This window comes from Podarcis raffonei, chromosome 3 (genome assembly GCF_027172205.1).
Source record: "Podarcis raffonei isolate rPodRaf1 chromosome 3, rPodRaf1.pri, whole genome shotgun sequence".
NCBI lineage: Eukaryota > Metazoa > Chordata > Lepidosauria > Squamata > Lacertidae > Podarcis > Podarcis raffonei.
Window position 1 is genome coordinate 91,927,685 of NC_070604.1, and position 19,124 is coordinate 91,946,808.

The 19,124-nt window shown below is 41.3% G+C and overlaps 1 protein-coding gene across 2 annotated transcripts in view; it reads right to left on the reverse strand.

Moving 5' to 3' along the window:
• CAPN13 (calpain 13) overlaps positions 1-19,124 on the reverse strand; it is a 90,213-nt gene that overhangs the window by 39,027 nt on the left and 32,062 nt on the right. For both annotated transcript variants that reach the window (XM_053383001.1, XM_053383000.1), the window contains 5 exons: positions 13,056-13,230; positions 11,989-12,057; positions 7,076-7,161; positions 2,246-2,320; positions 1,417-1,565 (listed from right to left, as the gene is read on the reverse strand). In XM_053383001.1, coding sequence (XP_053238976.1) covers positions 1,417-1,565; positions 2,246-2,320; positions 7,076-7,161; positions 11,989-12,057; positions 13,056-13,230 — 554 coding nt within the window. The remainder of the gene's footprint in view (positions 1-1,416; positions 1,566-2,245; positions 2,321-7,075; positions 7,162-11,988; positions 12,058-13,055; positions 13,231-19,124) is intronic.

Sequence of the window (19,124 nt, forward strand, 5' to 3'; positions counted from 1 at the left end):
AAATGGTTCAGATTCCACAACAGAATGCATACACCAATTTTAGAAATGGCTGTTATGTTATATAAATTGTGAAGACATTTGCTGTTTGTATGTTTTCACATGCTGTATTTTAATTTTTGTTTTCATATGGTGAATAATAACAAGTTTAACGAATCTAGACTTCAGATAGAAACCCTTTCGCACAATGCATAGACAACATGCCCAGGCTGCAATCCTAAATTCACTTTCATGGAAATAAGCCACATAGAGTTATTCCAAATATCCTAAAGCAAAACTTGAAGAGAATCCATGGGCTATCATCAAATACAATTCAAAATGTGGTCAGTCTCCAGACTTGCCATATACAGCAGCGGAGCAAACCAACTGGGCGCCTGGGGCGGTGCATGTGTCCTGCGCCCAGGGGCGGGGCCAGCTGCCCACAGGGGGATTGCTGGGTCTCCAAGGAGTCTGCCTGCCTCCTCCCACTTAGCCGCCCTACAGCTGAGGGGGAGGCAACAGGCGGACGTTTTGGGGCAGGCGCGGAGCCTGTGGACGCTCAAGCCACCACATCACTCCCAGGAGAGATACGTGGCTCAGGCGCACTACAGGCCCTGCGGTGAGTGCTGCCCACCATTCTGTCACCTCCTTCAGTGGTGACACCAGGGGTGGGCTGCACCTACTGCAGCCTCCTTGCTACACCCCTGGCCATATAACCAAGACATCCGTAAATAAACAGTTGGCACTGCTTACAGAAAGTGGCTGGAGATACTAGATACCCACCGAATTAAGTACTGGGACAACTCAGCAGAAAAAGGATAGGAATATGTAAATAATAGCATAGGAGGTTGATTTCAGTGGGCTTAAGCATGCCTAATTCTGTGCATAATTCTTATGTGATGTGTATATTTCAGATTTGAGATCTCGCAAAGAAAACAAGGTCTGGGATTGAAGCTGTAGGTTCTGTTGCTGAACAGCAACTGCCCTGCAACACTGAACATTATTTGGGAATCCAACGTGGAAGAGGAAATTGTAGCAGAACCTTGGGAACTGCAGTTAGTTAATTTCACAAGCATGGATCAAAAACTCAATTAAACAAACTGGGTTTATTGCCAGATCAAGTGTTCTGCTGAGGCTTGATGGACCTCATGATTATAGAAGGACAGAGGTCATAGGCAATTGTCATCTACAGATGTCTGTCTCCAGAGTGTAAAATTCAAGATTTATATGTTACCACCCACTATGAGTATGTAATATTGTGCTACGTCTTTATAATCAAGCCTGTGTTAATTAAATATTGGTGCAATATGGAAATATAAAACATTGCTATGTTTAAAATTTTACTTTTTCAGTTCAGGTCCAGTTAAGAAATTACTATTTTGAAACGTACTGTTTGAAAAAAGAATAGGGAAATAATTAAGGAAGGATACTTACTTTTACCTTCTGGGGAGAGCCCTTGAACCCATCTGTCGACATGCATTTGCACAGACCACATGTTGCTCCTCTGCACTCCAAAGTCTAGGAAGGTTGGCACATTATTGCAAACATGCAAAAATAAAAAATGTTCTTGGAAATCTTCATATGACATCCTGACGGAAGAGAAAATGAATTTTCAGGCAGGCTTTGCATACTTCTACATTGTACAACAACTACACATACATTTTCAATCCTGGTTTTGCAGCCCTGAGGACTTGAAATATTTTTGAAATGGAGAAGTGGAATTTGCATGGTGCTAGAAAACAAATGGCAAAAACAGTTGGCAGTTGCTTGTGGTGAACAGCCTATAGATTGACGGTCCTTTTCTTAGAAAAAAACTTTACCGATTGTAGTCTGGGGTTGCATTCATCAACCTATCGCTAAATAGAACTTTGCAAGAGCAGAACAACTTCTGCATGTGCAGTTGTACTTTCCTTCCTCTGCTTGCCAATCTGCAATCTGTTCTAAGGTTTCCCCCGGCTCTCTGGAGCATTTTTGGGGATGGCATGGGTCATGTGCTGTGGGAGGAAGGGCAAAGTCCCCTTGCACAAGTTGAAATTGTTCCACACAGATATTTATTGAGTTGAATACAGCCTCTCATCTTTAATATAAGTGTAGCAGGACCCTGAAAATAAGAGTGGCTCACTGCAAGAAGATTATTCATTATTAATTCAATTTTTATCCTACACTTTCTCCCAAAGAAGCCCAGATGGCAACATATGGAGATTATTATAGCTTGGGGGCCTTAAATCTAGAGCACAGAGAATCACAGAAAGACAAATTGTGAAAATACCAGAACTCGCCGTTATCCTTGTCTTCATACAGAGATTTCTTGTATTGCTTCGGGACTCGATCCCATTCCGTGGAACTATAAAAGAGGATAAGACCATATGAAATTTAAAAAAGAGGTTCCTAATTTGCCCAAATGAGTGAAATGGGGGTGACCAAGCAGGACCTGACCAGCTAGAATCCCTTTGGAAAGGTTCATTGTAAATGAACCAGCAGAAGAGCAGTGAACACATTTCGGTTTATGAAACACAGAATCATAGAATCGTAGGGTTGGAAGGGACCCTGAGGTTCATCTAGTCCAACCCCCTGGAATGCAGGAATATGCAGCTGTCCTATACAGGGATCGAACCTGCAGCCTTGGTGTTATCAGCACATTCTAAACAACTGCGCTCTCCACACCCACATATGAGCATAATAGAAATCAAGAGCATGTATACAAATAAGGGTTACATGGACAACAAAATAGAATATGGGTATGCAACTTAACTTTTAAACATTGCCCTAAACAATAAACAGCTAAAGAATAAACAACTTAACCATTGCTAATCCTACATCGGCTCACCTAAACCCCACAAGCCCTCTAGTTAAAGCTTACTACATTTCCCCAGCTGTCCTAACTACAGGATGACTCGGTTTAAGAGAAAACATTGCTACAGTCCTGATTTAAAATTCCAAGAAGCAGGCTCCTGTGGTCTAAAGCACATCTTACTAAAGATCAGTTCACAATCTTTAAGTTTGCGATTGAATCAGTTAATCTTTTTATTTTTATTTTTTTAAAAAGAAAACTTCACGAGAACTTGCCATCCTTTTAAGGCATTTTTCTCCTAATATACACTTTTTTTGTATTCAATTCTCCCTAATGCAATGCATCCTTTTTGCTATTTTCACCAACATGTGCCTTTTTATGCACACGTTTTCCTAACAGGCACTTTTTGGGGGGGGGCACGTTACTTGATTGGAGAACTGTAGCACAAAATTTAGAGAAGTGCAAATTGCAGAAAGATCGTTGTGTTTTGGTTCACACGTTGCTTCAAACATGTGACTGGCATAAGCCAACAAGCTGTATGTAAATTATAAACGTCTGGATCTGTATTACTGAAGACTAATCCTCTGCAGCAGTAAACCATTTTGGACCTTAAGCTTCCCCTGTGTGGTGACTGGAACTGGGGGCAACTTCCAGTGTGTGGGTGTCTCACCCAGCGCTGTCTTTAGCATATGCGCCGCCGGGGTGCAAAGATCTGCCCAGCGCCCCCAAGTTTAGTTTAGCCCCCAAATTAACACCACCACACTTAAACTTCTAAGTATTGTTTAGGCACCTACTTAGAAGAAACATCAGTTGTGTCAAAGGTGCTGCTGACCCCACTGCCACATAGCAGCTCAATACAATACGTAACATAATAATTTGATGTAAGAGTTAATTTCGCGTGCACGGCGCTGTTGAGAATGACAAACGCCGTCGTTGAGTCTGACAGGCGCCGCCATTGTGAATGACAAGCGCCAGCACCAGCGTGGCACGTCTTTGGTAAATGAGCCCACAAAGTCCTTTAGTGAAACAGTAGGTATACATTTTGGTAATACTTATGTACAGTGGTACTTCGGGTTACATACGCTTCAGGTTACATACGCTTCAGGTTACAGACTCCCCTAACCCAGAAATAGTACCTCGGGTTAAGAACTTTGCTTCAGGATGAGAACAGAAATCGCGCAGCGGCGGGAGGCCCCATTAGCTAAAGTGGTACCTCAGGTTAAGAACAGTTTCAGGTTAAGAACAGACCTCCGGAACAAATTAAGTACGTAACCAGAGGTACCACTGTGTATATGTACAGTATTTTGTTTTTCTAGCTTGATCAAAATTATTTATTATTTCATAACAGGAGATAGTTAAGAGCTTAGGTAGCTTCAGCAGCAGGCGCCTGGCGCCCCCCAGAATTCAACACCCGGGTGTCCTGCAACCCTTGCACCCCCAGGTAAAGACGGCCTCGTCTCACCTCAGATCCCCAACATGCTTCTCTCTGCCACTCCATTTTATCCTCACAAACAGGTAAGTCAGGTTAAGACCTTAATAGCAGAGTGAAGATTTGAACTCTGGTCTCCCAGGTCCAAGCAAATTAGATTGACAGACTTGCATTGGTTTGCTATGTGTTATGCATTTGCTGTTCTTTTCGAATGTGTGATTCTATTTTGGATTAAAACTTGGCACAGATCACTTTGAATGTTCTGAATGCACCAAAACTGCTTGATGGCAGGTTGCTAAAATACAGTAAACAAATCTGAATCTGATGCACTGATAAAATGCTACAAAAAAAAGAGAAGCTTGATAGAAATGCTCAATCACATGAAGACTGCAATATGTACATTACCATATGTATGATATTGTGATTGCTTTGGGGCAGCATTTTATCAATGTGCATATGTGTATCAGTACTGGGGGCAGGGAAAATCTAATGGGGGAGGGGGGAATAAATTCATTAGCTTGTCTCCCACCCCTAGTTCCGCTATGCATGAACGGATTGATAAAACACTGCCCAAAAAACAGTCATGTAGCTGAAAGCTGCAGTGTATGAACAGAGCTCAATATAAAATTCAGAAATTAAAAAAAGAAAGAGAGAGTGATGGATGAGTACATATGCATCACTTCTACTTTGGAAAGAAGACCAGAAATACAAATTCCAAGGAGAAATTCGGATGGGGTGAATTTCAGAAGCATCACTCGTTTCTTTCAATGCTTAGTTCTTCCCCCAAAGCTTAACATTCAGCCACGAATGGGCACTGAACAAATTGCCAGGAGTAAGAAGCTACACACTTCATTCTTATGTCCTGATCATGCAACTTTGTTGTTCTGGTGCTTAGAATGCCATACAATGAAGAGAATGAAACAGTTTCTGTTGGTTTCAATAGTCCTGGATGGCACTTTGGCATTTTGCTGCGAAAGTCAAAGCAGCACACACCACATGCACACACACTCAGGTGCAAATGCACTCTCTCTCTCTCTCTCTCTCTCTCTCTCTCTCTCTCTCTCTCTCTCTCTCACACACACACACACACACACACACACACACACACACACACTGCCCCTAAGTCAAGGTGCACAGTAGCCAAGACCTGCCAAATCATTTTGGTGCCTGAGGCAGAAACTCCTACAAGCACCTCTCTCCCTCTGCAAGAATAAAAATGCAACAATAATAAATAACTCAGAATGTACTGACTTTTCAGGATACCCGAAACCAGCTGCCTGAGGTGACCATCTGACTATGCCTAATGGTACGGCTGACCCTGGATGTACTTTAATAAAGAAATAATTCTTTGCATCTTTAGCTGCTGATATTACCTCTCAGCAATACCACCACACAGACATTGCAATAGCTATCCAGCTGTGTTAATTCTCAAGCTGCAGTTTTATAATTAAGTGATAATTGTGTTGTATGCATAGCATTAACCAAGCAGAACTCAATAATTGTATTGATCCATGCAGTTTAAGCCTGCTCCACCCAAATTTCAACAGTATTGAGATTAGAATTAAACTTTGCAAAACCTGGGAAATTACTATAATATACTATACTAACTATACTATACTATACTATACTATACTATACTATACTATACTTCTTAGCTCAGCTTCGGTCACACCAGCATGTAGATACTAAAGAACACTTTTCAGGAAATATTATTTTAGAAGCCCAGAGGAAAAGAAGATGGCTATATAAAATCGTAAAGCAACTAGTATCCTGTTGCACGTATACTGCTCTTGTTTTTCAGTTTTCATTTGCAAATTCAACAAAGAGAAAAAAATGAAAAATAAAGGATTATGAATACTGTACAGGAGCATATTTTCCAGATTTTTAGCTCTGTGGTAGTGGGTGAGGGCAAAATCATGGGACACCACCCAACCACTGGTAATTTCTTTTAAGTCTTATTGATCTCAACCATTTCATGCTTAAATCATTCGTAGTGGAATCAATGAGACATGAAAGTGCTTAATTTTGATAGACTGCACCTAGGGTAATTCTAGGGAATTGTTCTTAGGTGTGAGGAAAGAAGAAAAAGGAAATAGCATACCCAAAACGAGAGCCGGTTGGGAAGGGCCATGGCTCAGTTGAACAGCGATTGATTTTGCATACAGAAGGTTACAAGTTCCCTGGCATCTCCAGGTAGATCTGAGAGAGAACCCTGTCTGAAATTTTTGAGAGCTTTGGCTAGGGTCGGCAATACTGAGAGAGATAGTTGGGTGGTTTAATTCAGGATAAAGCAGCTTCTTATGTTCCTATGACCAGAACATAAACGGTAGAAGATGAACTTTGGAGGTGTTGACTAGGGCCAATGGGGGTCCCCCAAAATGGAAAGTGAATTTGGCAGCGGGGAGCTGACATTTTTGAAATGGTTTTGGGCAGTAGAGGCACAATAATATTACTTTGATGGCAGCCAGCAGAGGCAGCTTTTCTCCCCCTCCCTTGTTCATCTTAAAAAATAATAGCTTGGCCACTCCCTGTGGTGGTAGCAACAGCAGCAATGAAGTCCTTTTTGATGGCAAGCGAGCAGGTGGAGTATAACTCAGGTGAGATCCAGCAACCATCTTGCTCTGCTGCTACTGCCTACCTCACATGGATGCCCCCATTTTGGCCAAGGAAGGAAGCTGTAGCAGAGCAGAACAGTCACTGGGGAGCTGCCTCAGTCTGTCCTGCCTGTTCCCCCGAGGCTTGTCTGGGTCACAATCTGGGCAATCAGCAAGAAAGAAGGTGCATAGTTTGGATGCGCTTTAAGGCGAACGGGGAGGGGTTGGCGAGCAAAAGTAGCAGGGGCAGCAGTCCCTAATGAAATAAAACTTTTGAAACCATACCGATCACTCCATGCTCCAATCCACTCCTTATGGCCATAAGGATTCCAAAGTCTAATTAAACGTTCCTTCATACCCATATAGGGAACCTATTAAGAAGAAAGAAAAAGTCAACAGTGGCATCTTGTATATTGGGGGTGTTTTGTGGGGGAAAGAGACGTGTAAAAGCTTCTGCTATTGTATTTTGGGAGGCTCACTTTAGTTCCTAACTTTGTCTGCATCTAAGGAACAAAGGATGTGAACGGCCACACAGTGAAGTTGCTTAAATCCCATTGCCTTCAATAATAAGCCTTACTATGCACAAGTTGGTAGACAATGCAGCTTGTTTTTTTAATTATGTGGAAAATGCATTATTTTTGCAATACACAAAACAAAAACTGCCTAGTAGGCAGCAAATGGGAGCAAAATAAAAATAAGTCCTGGAGCACTTATTAAGCACTAAATAAGTCCTGTGCACTGTTGTAGCATGATTGAAACTACCTTATTCACACTTATGGAAACAGTATGTGAAATGAAACACAACTATCCTTAGAAATCTGCACTTCTCTGAATTTTGTGATGCAGTACTTCAACTAAATGTTTGTATATTGGGAGAAATGTGCATACAAAAATGTGTATATTAAGAGAATTATTGGTGATAACAGCAAATAATAATAATAATAATAATAATAATAATAATAATAATAATAATAATAATTTATTATTTATACCCCACCCATCTGGCTGGGCTTCCTAATAATATGTGTATATTAGGTAAAATGCGACCAAAATAATGGTAAATTTTGTTTGTTTGTTTGTTTTAAATTGCAAACTGATGCAGAAATCAGGAGAAATGACACTAAGATTAAAGATAAACTGAGATAAACTAAAACTGACAGATTCATTCATCTTTAACTGCAAGTTACCTGCTTGTTAACATGGAGCATAAAGCTATTAATGACTACTTGCCAGGATGGCTATGTTCTGCCTCCAGAGGCAATTGGCCTCTGAATGCCAGTTACTAGGACTCAAATGTGTGGCAAGTGCTGTTGCACTCTGGTGCCGCTTGCAGTCTTCCCATGGCATCTGGCTGGCCACTGTGAGAACACACTGCTGGACCAGATGGGCCATTGGCCTGAATCAGCAGGCTCTTCTTAGGTTCTGATGATGCCCTGGATGGGAGCACTACTTTAATACACGTGGAACAGGAGTCAGCGAGTTTGGTCAGGTTCACAAAAGCATTTACAGTGGTACCTCTGGTTACATCCGCTTCATGTTACGTTCTTTCAGGTTTCCGCGGCGACCCAGAAGTACCGGAAAGAGTTACTTCCGGGTTTCGCTGCTCACGCATGCGCAGACGCGCAAAATGACTACACGCGTGCGCAGAAGCAGCGGATCGCAACCTGTGCATGCGCAGATGCACCGCTGCGGGTTGCGCTTTTTTCATGTTGCGAACGGGCCTCTGGAACGGATCCCGTTTGCAACCAGAGGTACCACTGTATTGGCTTTGGGTATGAGCATTCAGCTTCCTAATCAGGTTTCTTCAGGCCACAAATAAAGCCAATTATAACCTACAGACACAAGCAGGAAATTAAGATCTTCACATAGCCCACATAGGACGAAGGAAGCAGCATCAATATGTAGAAACTATATTGTAGCTTCTTTTAGGAGATGCTGCTTTCTGTGCTTCCAGTTGTAAATAAATTCGAAACACGAGAAGCTTCCATAAATCTTAGAAGGTTCTCACCTTGAAATGTAATCACTGACTTCTGGGTTCTGTTCTCAGCTAGATATTAACAAGTATCTCTGCCTCTAACAGCCAACTAAATAATGTCTGTTCAGTCTTGATGTGCCTTTTCCTACTGAGACTTTACTCTTTTCCCATACATTTCATTTTCAAGTTGCCACAAAATCTTACAGCTGGTTTAAGTCACTGAACTCTCATCTATTTTTTCCCCATAAAATGATGCACTGCCAATGTTGTCTTATAGGGGAGAAACAGGCTAAAATTTCAGACCATTCAATTATTGGGAGCAAGAATCATGAAATCAATTCTTCTTCTTTTTCCTTAGGGCCAAATCAGACATGCAGCCTGACTGCTCTCCCCACCCCACTCCCTGCTTTTCTGATGATATTGCATGGAGAATGTTCAGGCTTCAAAGACAGTCTGTAGCCATTTATGCAGTCCTGTTGGCATAGTCCAGTTCATGCAGTTCATGCAAAACTTGTGCAACCCCTGGACACAAAATAGATCACATGGGGGGAAATGCAACCATTTGTGCAAGTCCTTAGGTAATTTTGCCTTGGATATTTTGCTGGCAAGACTCTAACCAACAGACTCTCAAATGCACAATTATCTAAGGAAGTTGAGAAAGGGGCAAGACAAGGAGACAGGGCCTCAAGGGCTAAGTGGGAAGCTTTCAAATGCTGCATTTAGCCTGGGGACTGGAGATTTCCCACCCCTGGGTTAGAGTAAGCCAAGAGCATCATGAGGTGTTTGTTTTTATATCTCTGTTGAGATAAATCATGGGCATATTATCTGAACCAGTTTGGCTCCTAGTTTATAGTTAATGGTTAATGCATTATCACCAAAGTTTATAGTTTAACCAAAGTCATTATAATTATAAGGGTTTTTACATTAAAAAGAGAATAGGCTAAATCATAACACTATGAATGCAATTATCTCTTTTATTTAACACTCTGCATGCCACTGGTGTGATTCGTGCTCCTTCCAAACAGTAGTCTATGTTTGGGGTCTCCAGTGTGGTGCATCATGGCTTCTTCATATCACCCCCCCCCAGTGCCTGCCAAAGCCCCCTCACCCTATCAATTCTTTTATAGAAAGGTTTTTGGCTTTTTTGAGGGTTGGGAGAGCCGTGTGTTGTACATTGCCTTCTTTTTCACTCGTGTTTTAGTAGAATTTCTGGGGTGGAGTGTCTTGCCTGTTTTGTTTGGGAGGGAATCTAAGCATTACCCAGTTTTCTCCTGTGAAATGGTGATTTTGTGGTGGCCCCAGGCCCGAAATAGTTGGAACCCCTGTTCTATGGAGCATTTACACCACCTGATTCCCAGTTCTTTCTCAAATGGCACCTATTAACTACATATCATTCATAAGCAATTGTAGGCAGCGTATGTGTTTGTGTGGTGATGTGAGGAGTACTAAAGTTGCAAGGGAATGTCCTATGCCATCACTTGGTCCCCTTGGGCAGCTGACAGGGCCCAAGCAAAGCCCACAGCCACTGTGCCCTTTGGACAACCAGGTCCAAGAGCTTTCAGTTTAATGGTCTTGAAGTTTTCCCCTGTAGGACATTAAAGGTAAAGGGACCCCTGACCGTTAGGTCCAGTCGCGGACAGCTCTGGGGTTGTGGCATGCATCTCGCTTTATTGGCCGAGGGAGCCGGCGTACAGCTTCCGGGTCATGTGGTCAGCATGACCAAGCCACTTCTGGTGAACCAGAGCAGCGCACGGAACTGTCGTTTATCTTCCCGCCGGAGTGGTTCCTATTTATCTACTTGCACTTTGAGGTGATTTCGAACTGCTAGGTTGGCAGGAGCAGGGACCGAGCAATGGGAGCTCATCCCGTCACAGAGATTGACCCAGCCACCACTCCCTCCCCCCAGTTACCACCACTCCCTGCCCCCAGTTAAGCCCACAAGTGTAGGAAGGGGCCTGGCATAGATCATTTAGTCGAGGGCCCTGCAAAGAGAGGTATCTGTATAGTAATGCAGATGCTTAACAATGCACAAAGGTCTCTTGTTCAAAATAATGATCTCCAGTTTAGCTCTGCATAGGTATTCCATCACACAGCCCTTCTCTCTTTTGCAGAATGTTGTAGTTCCCGGAAGAACTACACACCATGTTAGTGAGCATTCTTACTGCTGCAGAAGGAAGGCAAGCCAGAGGATTAGTCAAGGTCATTGTCCGCTTTGGCCATTTCTTTTGTCCTTGTTGATATGAGCATCGTAAGTGATGATTCTGGGGGATGAGCACTGCACTCACCTTGAAGGCAGACCCACTTACTGCAGTAAATCCTTTGCTTTCTTTTGCCATTGCTGGATTATTACTTTCTGCCAAATTGATCTCCTTCCCCAGAAGATGATATTAAAATTTGGGGCAAGGGAAGAGTGTACGCTCGGGAAAGATAAACCTTGCAGGTGAAGAAAATGACTTCTTCATCCAGCTGTGAACTCTTGACCCTGCACTTTAGCATATTCTGAGCAATGTCTCTTTCACAGGGCACTTTCCCACAGCAAGTGTTTTGTGGACTTGAGGTTGCTCATGCCTTTAAGTTTTGTACAAAACGCCACATTACACTTTCCGTATTAAAACACTGCCCCGTATTTCCTTCCTTATTTAACCTGGATTTTCTATTTCCTTTTTAAAAATTATGTGTTTTTTAAACATATTGGATTATCTGCAGAAATGGTAAACTGTGTTTAATGCTATCGGGTTTTGCTCTTGCATCAATACTTTATACCTCAGAATTAAATTAACTCCATGGATTCAGCCCACAGAAGTGTCCGTTCATTTAATTTGTTTCGGCCTCTTAAAACTTGCCTGAGGCCTTTTTCTGGTAAGTGGGTTATCTTCTGCCACATCACTGGCTGAACCAATGAGTGTTAATTATGGGCTCAGTGTTTCATCATAGTTCCCTTAAAAACGACTAACTGGCTGTGTCACCTTGCTAACTTTATCATTTCTTTACTTCTACATAAAGCCACCGGGTTTCAGACATTTCAGGAAGGCAGGAATGAAATTATGTGATCTCAGTGACGCATGGAGGTCTAGATTAGATCAATGGAATGTTACCTTCTGGTCCCAAAAGCAATGAATTATGAACATGGGGATGGAGAACAGCGGGCCAGCTGCCAATTAGGAGAGAGGGCTGTGGGAAGAAGACAATTAAGAAGGACAGAAATAAATGTTTCCTCTCTCACCTCTGCAGTCTCCACAACAGTGTAGGCATGACCTTGAACAATTCCATTCTTCTCGTTTACGTTATTTTTCTGAATGGAGAAAGGACAGCTATAACCTCTCTAAAAGCATTAGCAAACATATTTTCATTTGATCCAATGGATGTGGTTTGTTTGATGAGGGGAGAACCAGGGCCAGGGCCATCCAAATACATTTTGCTACCTGATGGCAAAGAACACGATGGTGCCCCTCACCCATTCCCATGTACAAAAGTTGACTGGGGTGACGGTGGACTTTTCTTTTATTTCTTTCAACGCTATGTGCTCCTCTGCACTTGAGGGCATCAGGCTAGTTTAGTGGGGTACAAGGCAGGCTGTGTGGTACATATAACTCTGTCCTCCAATCAAAGGAAGCATTCAGGGGGCGCTCAGGAGGAACAGTAATATTCCAAACCACAGCCCGGCAGAAAGGGACCTTCTTGCTTGTTCAACCTCCCTCAGAAGCTGGTGGGCTGGGGTGGCCCAGGAAAGGGCATTCTCTGTGGTACTCCTAGGTTGTGGAACTCCTCTCCCAGAGTGGTACGCTGGGCACTTTCATTATATAGCTTTCGGCAAATGCTGAAGACACACCTCTTTTGACACTTGAGAGATGTTTATTTTTAGCACCTACCTTATTTCTTCAATTTAAAGTTGTTCTAAGCTGTTTTTAGTATTGTGTTTTAATTGCTGTAACTTGCCCTGGGATCTTGGGTAATAAATTGTAATAATAATAAGAGCACCGTGTCTTGTAAGAACTGTTGCAGCCCATGACACTGAGCATTTAAACAGAGAAGGTCAGTGAGTCTGGGTCCCTGGCCCTCCTCCAGAACCATAGAAATGGGGGTGAAAATTGAGTGGCACACACTACCTGGCTGCCAGGTTTACTTAGCATGGCTGTATGACACTTTGCTTGAGGGGAAAGCATTACATGTAAACCAACAAAGCACAGGGGTTCTGCACGCAATTTTGAGGGGAACAGGTGAACGAGACCAATTCTTCCTGCATCTTCTTATATTCCAGTTCCTAGAAAAAAAACAAAACTTCTAGCTTACCACTGGAGGAGTGACACATCCCATGAGGCAACCTGACTTGGCAGCAGCCTTCACTACCTCATACAGATAAGAGGAAGGGCGAGGAAGGTCCAAAGATATCTGGACCCCGCCTGTGAAGTCCACTAAAGCCTCAGAAATGTAGCCCATGTGCAACTTCTGATAGGAGCCGTGCAATCTGGAAGAAGAGAGAAGACTTTGAGGTTAGGCCAGTACCAGGTTTAAGAAGGCCCTGTGAAAGGTGTCCTCTAAGACCAACATGCCCCCCTTTTAAGCCTGACAATGTTTTTTTAATATTGGGTGCACAGTGAGGTGAGGAAATGGTCAAGACTGGTCAGAATGCCCATGTATTGGGGCCCAGAGGCATTCTGATGGGGAAAAGAAGGTGAGCGGTTGCATACATTTCTCTGATGACAATAGGGACGTCCCATTCCATAATGATAATTTTACTATTTATACCCCACACACCACACTGGGTTGCCCCAGCCACTCTGGGCAGCTTCCAACATATATAAAAACATAATAAAACATTTAAAAAAGACCTTCCCTATACAGGATTGCCTTCAGACGACTATGGGATCGGATAACTGCATGCCCTCCAACATTTCCCCAATGAAAATAGGGACATCCTACCATACCCTCCAACTTTTCTCCAATGAAAATGGGGATAAACTAAGGGAAAGTGGGACATTCTGGGATCAAATCAGAAACTGGAACGGCTTCTCTAAATCAGGAACGTCCCTGGAAAATAAGGACACTTGGAGGATCTGATGTTGCAGTCTCAGGTTCACTGCACTAGTTTTTTGTTTTTTTAAGTTTTTAAATGAAAAGAAAATTGGCAGTACTACAACCCCCCCCCCCCGGGACCCATTCTTTTCAATCATGCTGGGTGCTGGTGCCAGGCCTGGACAGCTGGGAAGGAAAGAAGGTTATTTCATTTTATTTATTTGTAAGGTCATAAAAGAAAGATTAGGTTTGATGGATAGAGAAGATGAGGCAAGGAGAAGATACATTTTTTATTTTATTTTTTTTAATATTTTTATTCAAGAATTTTTCCATATAAACATAACATACATAAACATACAAAGACAAAAACAAAACAAAAAAAAACATGTACCATTTCATATCCTGATTTCTTATACCTTCCTTCCCCGACTTCCTCATGCCTCCCTTTTCTGTATTCCAAATTCTTATCAATTACTCAGCAAATCTTCCCTTATTTTAATTTAAGTTTAAGCTAATCCTCCTTATTCTCCTTGTCTTAACCATTACTAATAGTAACCGTTTACTTTCCAATCCATCATCATTCTAACTTTCATTAACTTTGTGATATTTCTTTAAATAGTCCTTGAATTTTTTCCATTCTTCTTGCGCTGTTTCTCTTCCCTGGTTTCGGATTCTGCTCGTCATTTCTGCCAAGCCCATGTAGTCTATCACCTTCATCTGCCATTCTTCCAGTGTGGGTAGATCTTGCGTCTTCCAGTACTTCGCAATAAGTATTCTAGCTGCTGTTGTAGCATACATGAAAAAAGTTATGTCTGTCTTTAACACCCCTTGGCCGACAATACCCAAGAGAAAGGCCTCTGGTTTCTTGGTGAAAGTATATTTAAATACCTTTTTGAGTTCATTATAGATCATTTCCCAGAATGCCTTAATCTTCGGGCACGTCCACCAAAGGTGAAAAAATGTACCTTCCTTTTCTTTACATTTCCAACATTTATTGTCAGGCAAATGGTAAATCTTTGCAAGCTTGACCGGGGTTATGTACCACCTATAGATCATTTTCATAATATTTTCTCTTAGGGCATTACATGCCGTAAATTTCATCCCGGTGGTCCACAACTTTTCCCAATCAGCAAACAAAATATTATGACCAATGTCCTGAGCCCATTTAATCATAGCTGATTTAACCGTTTCATCTTGTGTATTCCATTTCAGCAGCAAATTATACATTTTTGACAAATTCTTAGTACTGGATTCTAACAATTCAGTCTCCAATTTGGATTTTTCCACCTGGAAGCCAACTTTACTGTCCAATTTAAACACTTCATTTATTTGGTGATAATGCAACCAATCTCTCACCTTCCCTTTTAGTTTCTCAAAACTCTGCAATCTCAGTTTGTCCCCTTCCTTTTCCAAAATTTCCCAGTATCTTGGCCACTTAGACTCCATATTTAACTTTTTAACTGCCTTAGCTTCCATTGGCGACAACCACCTTGGAGTTTTGTTTTCCAGCAAATCTTTATATCTAACCCAAACATTTAATAATGCTTTTCTGACAATATGGTTTTTAAAACTTTTATGTGCTTTAACCTTGTCATACCACAGATATGCATGCCACCCAAAAATATTGTTAAAACCTTCCAAGTCCAAAATGTCTGTGTTTTCAAGAAGCAGCCATTCTTTCAGCCAGCAGAAAGCTGCCACTTCATAGTACAGTTTGAAGTCTGGCAGGGCAAACCCCCCTCTTTCCTTTGAGTCCGTTAATATCTTAAATTTAATTCTGGGCTTTTTGCCCTGCCAGACAAATTTAGATATGTCTTTTTGCCACCTCTTGAAACAGTCCATTTTGTCCATTATTTGCAGTGCTTGAAACAAAAACAGCATTCTTGGCAATACATTCATCTTTATAACTGCAATTCGACCTAACAAGGAAAGCTTTAAATTTGACCAAATCTCCAAGTCTTTTTTCACTTCTGTCCAAGTTTTTTCATAATTATCTTTAAATAAATTCACATTCTTAGCTGTCATGTTTATACCCAAATATTTCACTTTTTTAACCACAGTCAACCCTGTCTCATTCTGAAACCTTTCTTTTTCAACCTGTGTTAGATTTTTCTCCAATACCTTTGTTTTCAACTTATTCAATTTAAATCCTGCCAATTGACCAAACTCTTGGATTATTTCCAAAACTCTTTTCGTGCTAGCTTCTGGCTCTTGCAATGTAAGTACTAGGTCATCTGCAAATGCTCTCAGTTTATATTGTTTAGCTCCGACCTGAATCCCTTTAACCAGCTGGTCCCTCCTAATCATATTAAGCAAGACCTCCAGGACCGATATAAAAAGTAATGGGGAGATAGGGCACCCCTGTCGTGTCCCTTTTTCAATCTTGAACTCTTCTGTAACCACATTATTTACAATTAATTTTGCTTTCTGTTCAGAATAAATTGCACCTATACCATTCTCAAACCCTTGGCCTACCCCCATCCCCCGGAGGTTCTTCAACATAAAGCTCCAAGAAATGTTGTCAAAGGCTTTCTCGGCGTCCACAAATATCAAAACAGCCTTAGTGTTTATGTTCACTTCCAACTTTTCCAAAATGTCAATTATATTCCTTACATTATCCGACAAATGCCTTTTCGGGAGAAAGCCTGCTTGGTCCCCATGAATCTCCTCCATCAAAACTCTTTTCAGTCTCTTTGCTAAAATGTCAGCAAAGATTTTGTAATCCACATTCAATAACGAGATGGGTCGGTAGTTTTTAAGTTGGGTCTTTTCAGTCTCTGTCTTTGGTATAAGTGTAATGTAGGCCTCTCTCCACGTATCGGGTGCCCTTTTCCCCTCCATAATCTCGTTACAGACTTCCTTCAAAGGTTGTATCAACCCTTCCTTCAATACTTTATAATATTTGGAAGTCAGTCCATCCGGTCCTGGGGATTTGCCCAACGCCATGCCTTGAATGGCATCTTCTATTTCTTGTGCTGATATCTCCTGGTTCAAAATAGTCTTACTTTCCTGCGAGACCTTTTTCAGCCCATTTTCCTCGAGGAATTGTTGTATGTCCATTTCCTTCTGCGGCCCTTGTGTGTAAAGTTGTCTAAAGTAGTTCTGAAAACAGTTCCTAATTTCAGCTGGGTTGCTTATATTCTTTCCTTCCACTTCTATATTTGTTACCGTGTTGAGTTTTTGTCTCTTCTTTATTTGCCAAGCCAATAACTTGCCACATTTGTCAGCAGATTCAAAGGTCTTTTGTCTCATTTGCTTAATTTTCCACTCTAATTCTTGATTCGTCAGTTCCATATATTGTGTTTGATAAAATTTGATTTCTCTTAAAATCTCTTGTGATTTTGGCTTCAATCTTAGTTTCTTTTCCCCTTCTTTTATCTTTTCCAGAATTTTTTCCTCCCTCTCATTTTGTTTTCTTTTCTTTAATGTGTTTTGTTGTATCAAAAACCCTCTCATCACGGCTTTGCTTGCGTCCCATACTATTCTTTTTTCTACTTTAGTCCTTAAATTGATTTCAAAATAATCTTTCAGAGTCTTTTGGGCCTTCTTGCAAATCTCCTCATCTCTAAGTAAAGTGTCATTCATTCTCCATCTAAAGGAGCCAGTTGTTGTTTGTCTCATCACCATCTTTACTGCATTGTGGTCGGAGAAAGTTTTTGGGCAGATTTCCACTCTCTTTATGTTCTGCGCCATACTGCTAGTCACCCAGATTTGGTCGATCCTTGTCCATGTCATTTTGGCTTCAGAGAAGAAGGTTCCCTCTCTTTCTAGTGGGTGTTTTGTTCTCCAAATATCTATCAAGTCCATATTGTCAGTCATTTCGAAAAAGGTCTTTGGTAGTCTTCCATCTTTTGTTACTACCTGTCTTTGTGCTTTGTCCATATTTGTTGAAACTACTCCATTCATGTCTCCCATCATAATTAGATTATAATCCATATAGTCCATCAAAGTCTCATGCAACTTCTTGAAAAATTCAGCTTTCCCTTCATTTGGCGCATAGACTCCCATTATCAGATACTTTTCTCCTTGAGATTGGATTTCAATTGCCAAATATCTTCCTTGGTCGTCTTTGAAGATTTGTTTCGGTTGCAGCTTTTCCTTTGCATAAATCACTACTCCTCTCTTTTTTACTCTGTCTGAAGATATAAATTCTTGTCCCAGTCTTTTATTTATTAATAATTTCCTGTGTGCTCTTGTCACATGGGTCTCTTGTAGACAAATCAAGTCCAATTGGTCTTTCTTTAGAGCATGAAATATATTTTTCCTTTTTCTGGGAATATTTAAGCCGTTACAATTCCAGGTTAGAAGTTGCAGAGACATGATGGGGTTATTTACTCTTTCCTCCTACAGCTCCCAATTTTTGTTCCTCGTTTGTCGGTGGTTCCGTTGCCGTATCTAGTGAAGGATGCCCTTGCCCTGGAAACGTCTCTTTCTGTAGGTCTTCTTCGTGTTCTCCTAAGAACTTGTCTTTATCACTCACTGTCTTTATTCTTCTTTTCTTCCCCTTGTATTTAAAAGACAAGCCTTGGGGAAACTCCCACCTAAATTGAATGTAGTTCCTTTTCAGCAGTATCACCAGGTCCTTGTAGTGTCCTCTTGCGTCCAAAATGCTTTTAGGAATATCTTTAAAAATCTCGATGTGAAAATCTTCAATTCGAAGGGTTGTTTGGTAATGCAGGTTCAGTATTTTGTCCCGTTCCTCCTTTGATCTCAGAGTTATTAAGCAGTCTCTGGGTCTGTTCTTCCTCTGCCTTGCTCCCAGTCTAAATGCACTTTCTATCTTAAATTCTTCTTTGTCCAACTCCTGCTTCCAAAAGTCAGAAAATTCTTTTGTCAGGTAGTCCACCAGGTTATCTCCTTCCTTTTCTGGCACAAGTCTGATCCTTAGGTTCCTCTCCTTGCGTTGCATATCTTGCATAGAAAGTGCCAGTTCATACTCATCTAGTTTCTTGAACACTGGTGGAAACTTTCCCTCAGCAGCAGTTGCAATTTCTTTAGCTTCCTCAGCTATCTTTCTTGTTGTAGATGATTCTTCCAATAATTTCCCAATTGCTTCTGCATTTGAGTTCACTTTGTTCCCAAGGTCAGTTATACTTTTTGTATTTGAATCAATTTTCCCAGAGATTTCTTCAATTTTCTTATTTGTTTCAGCAACTTGTATTTTAGTTTCAGCAACTTGTGCTTTAGTTTCTGCGCCTTGCTTTTTTAGTTCCTCCAAAGAATCATTTATCTTCTCCAGTACCTTGGCAAATGATTCCTCTGTAGACATTGTTTTCACTCTTGCCTTTGAGGCAGCTGTAGTTCCAGAGGCTCCTGATACAGAAGCCCTTCTCTGCATGAAAGAAT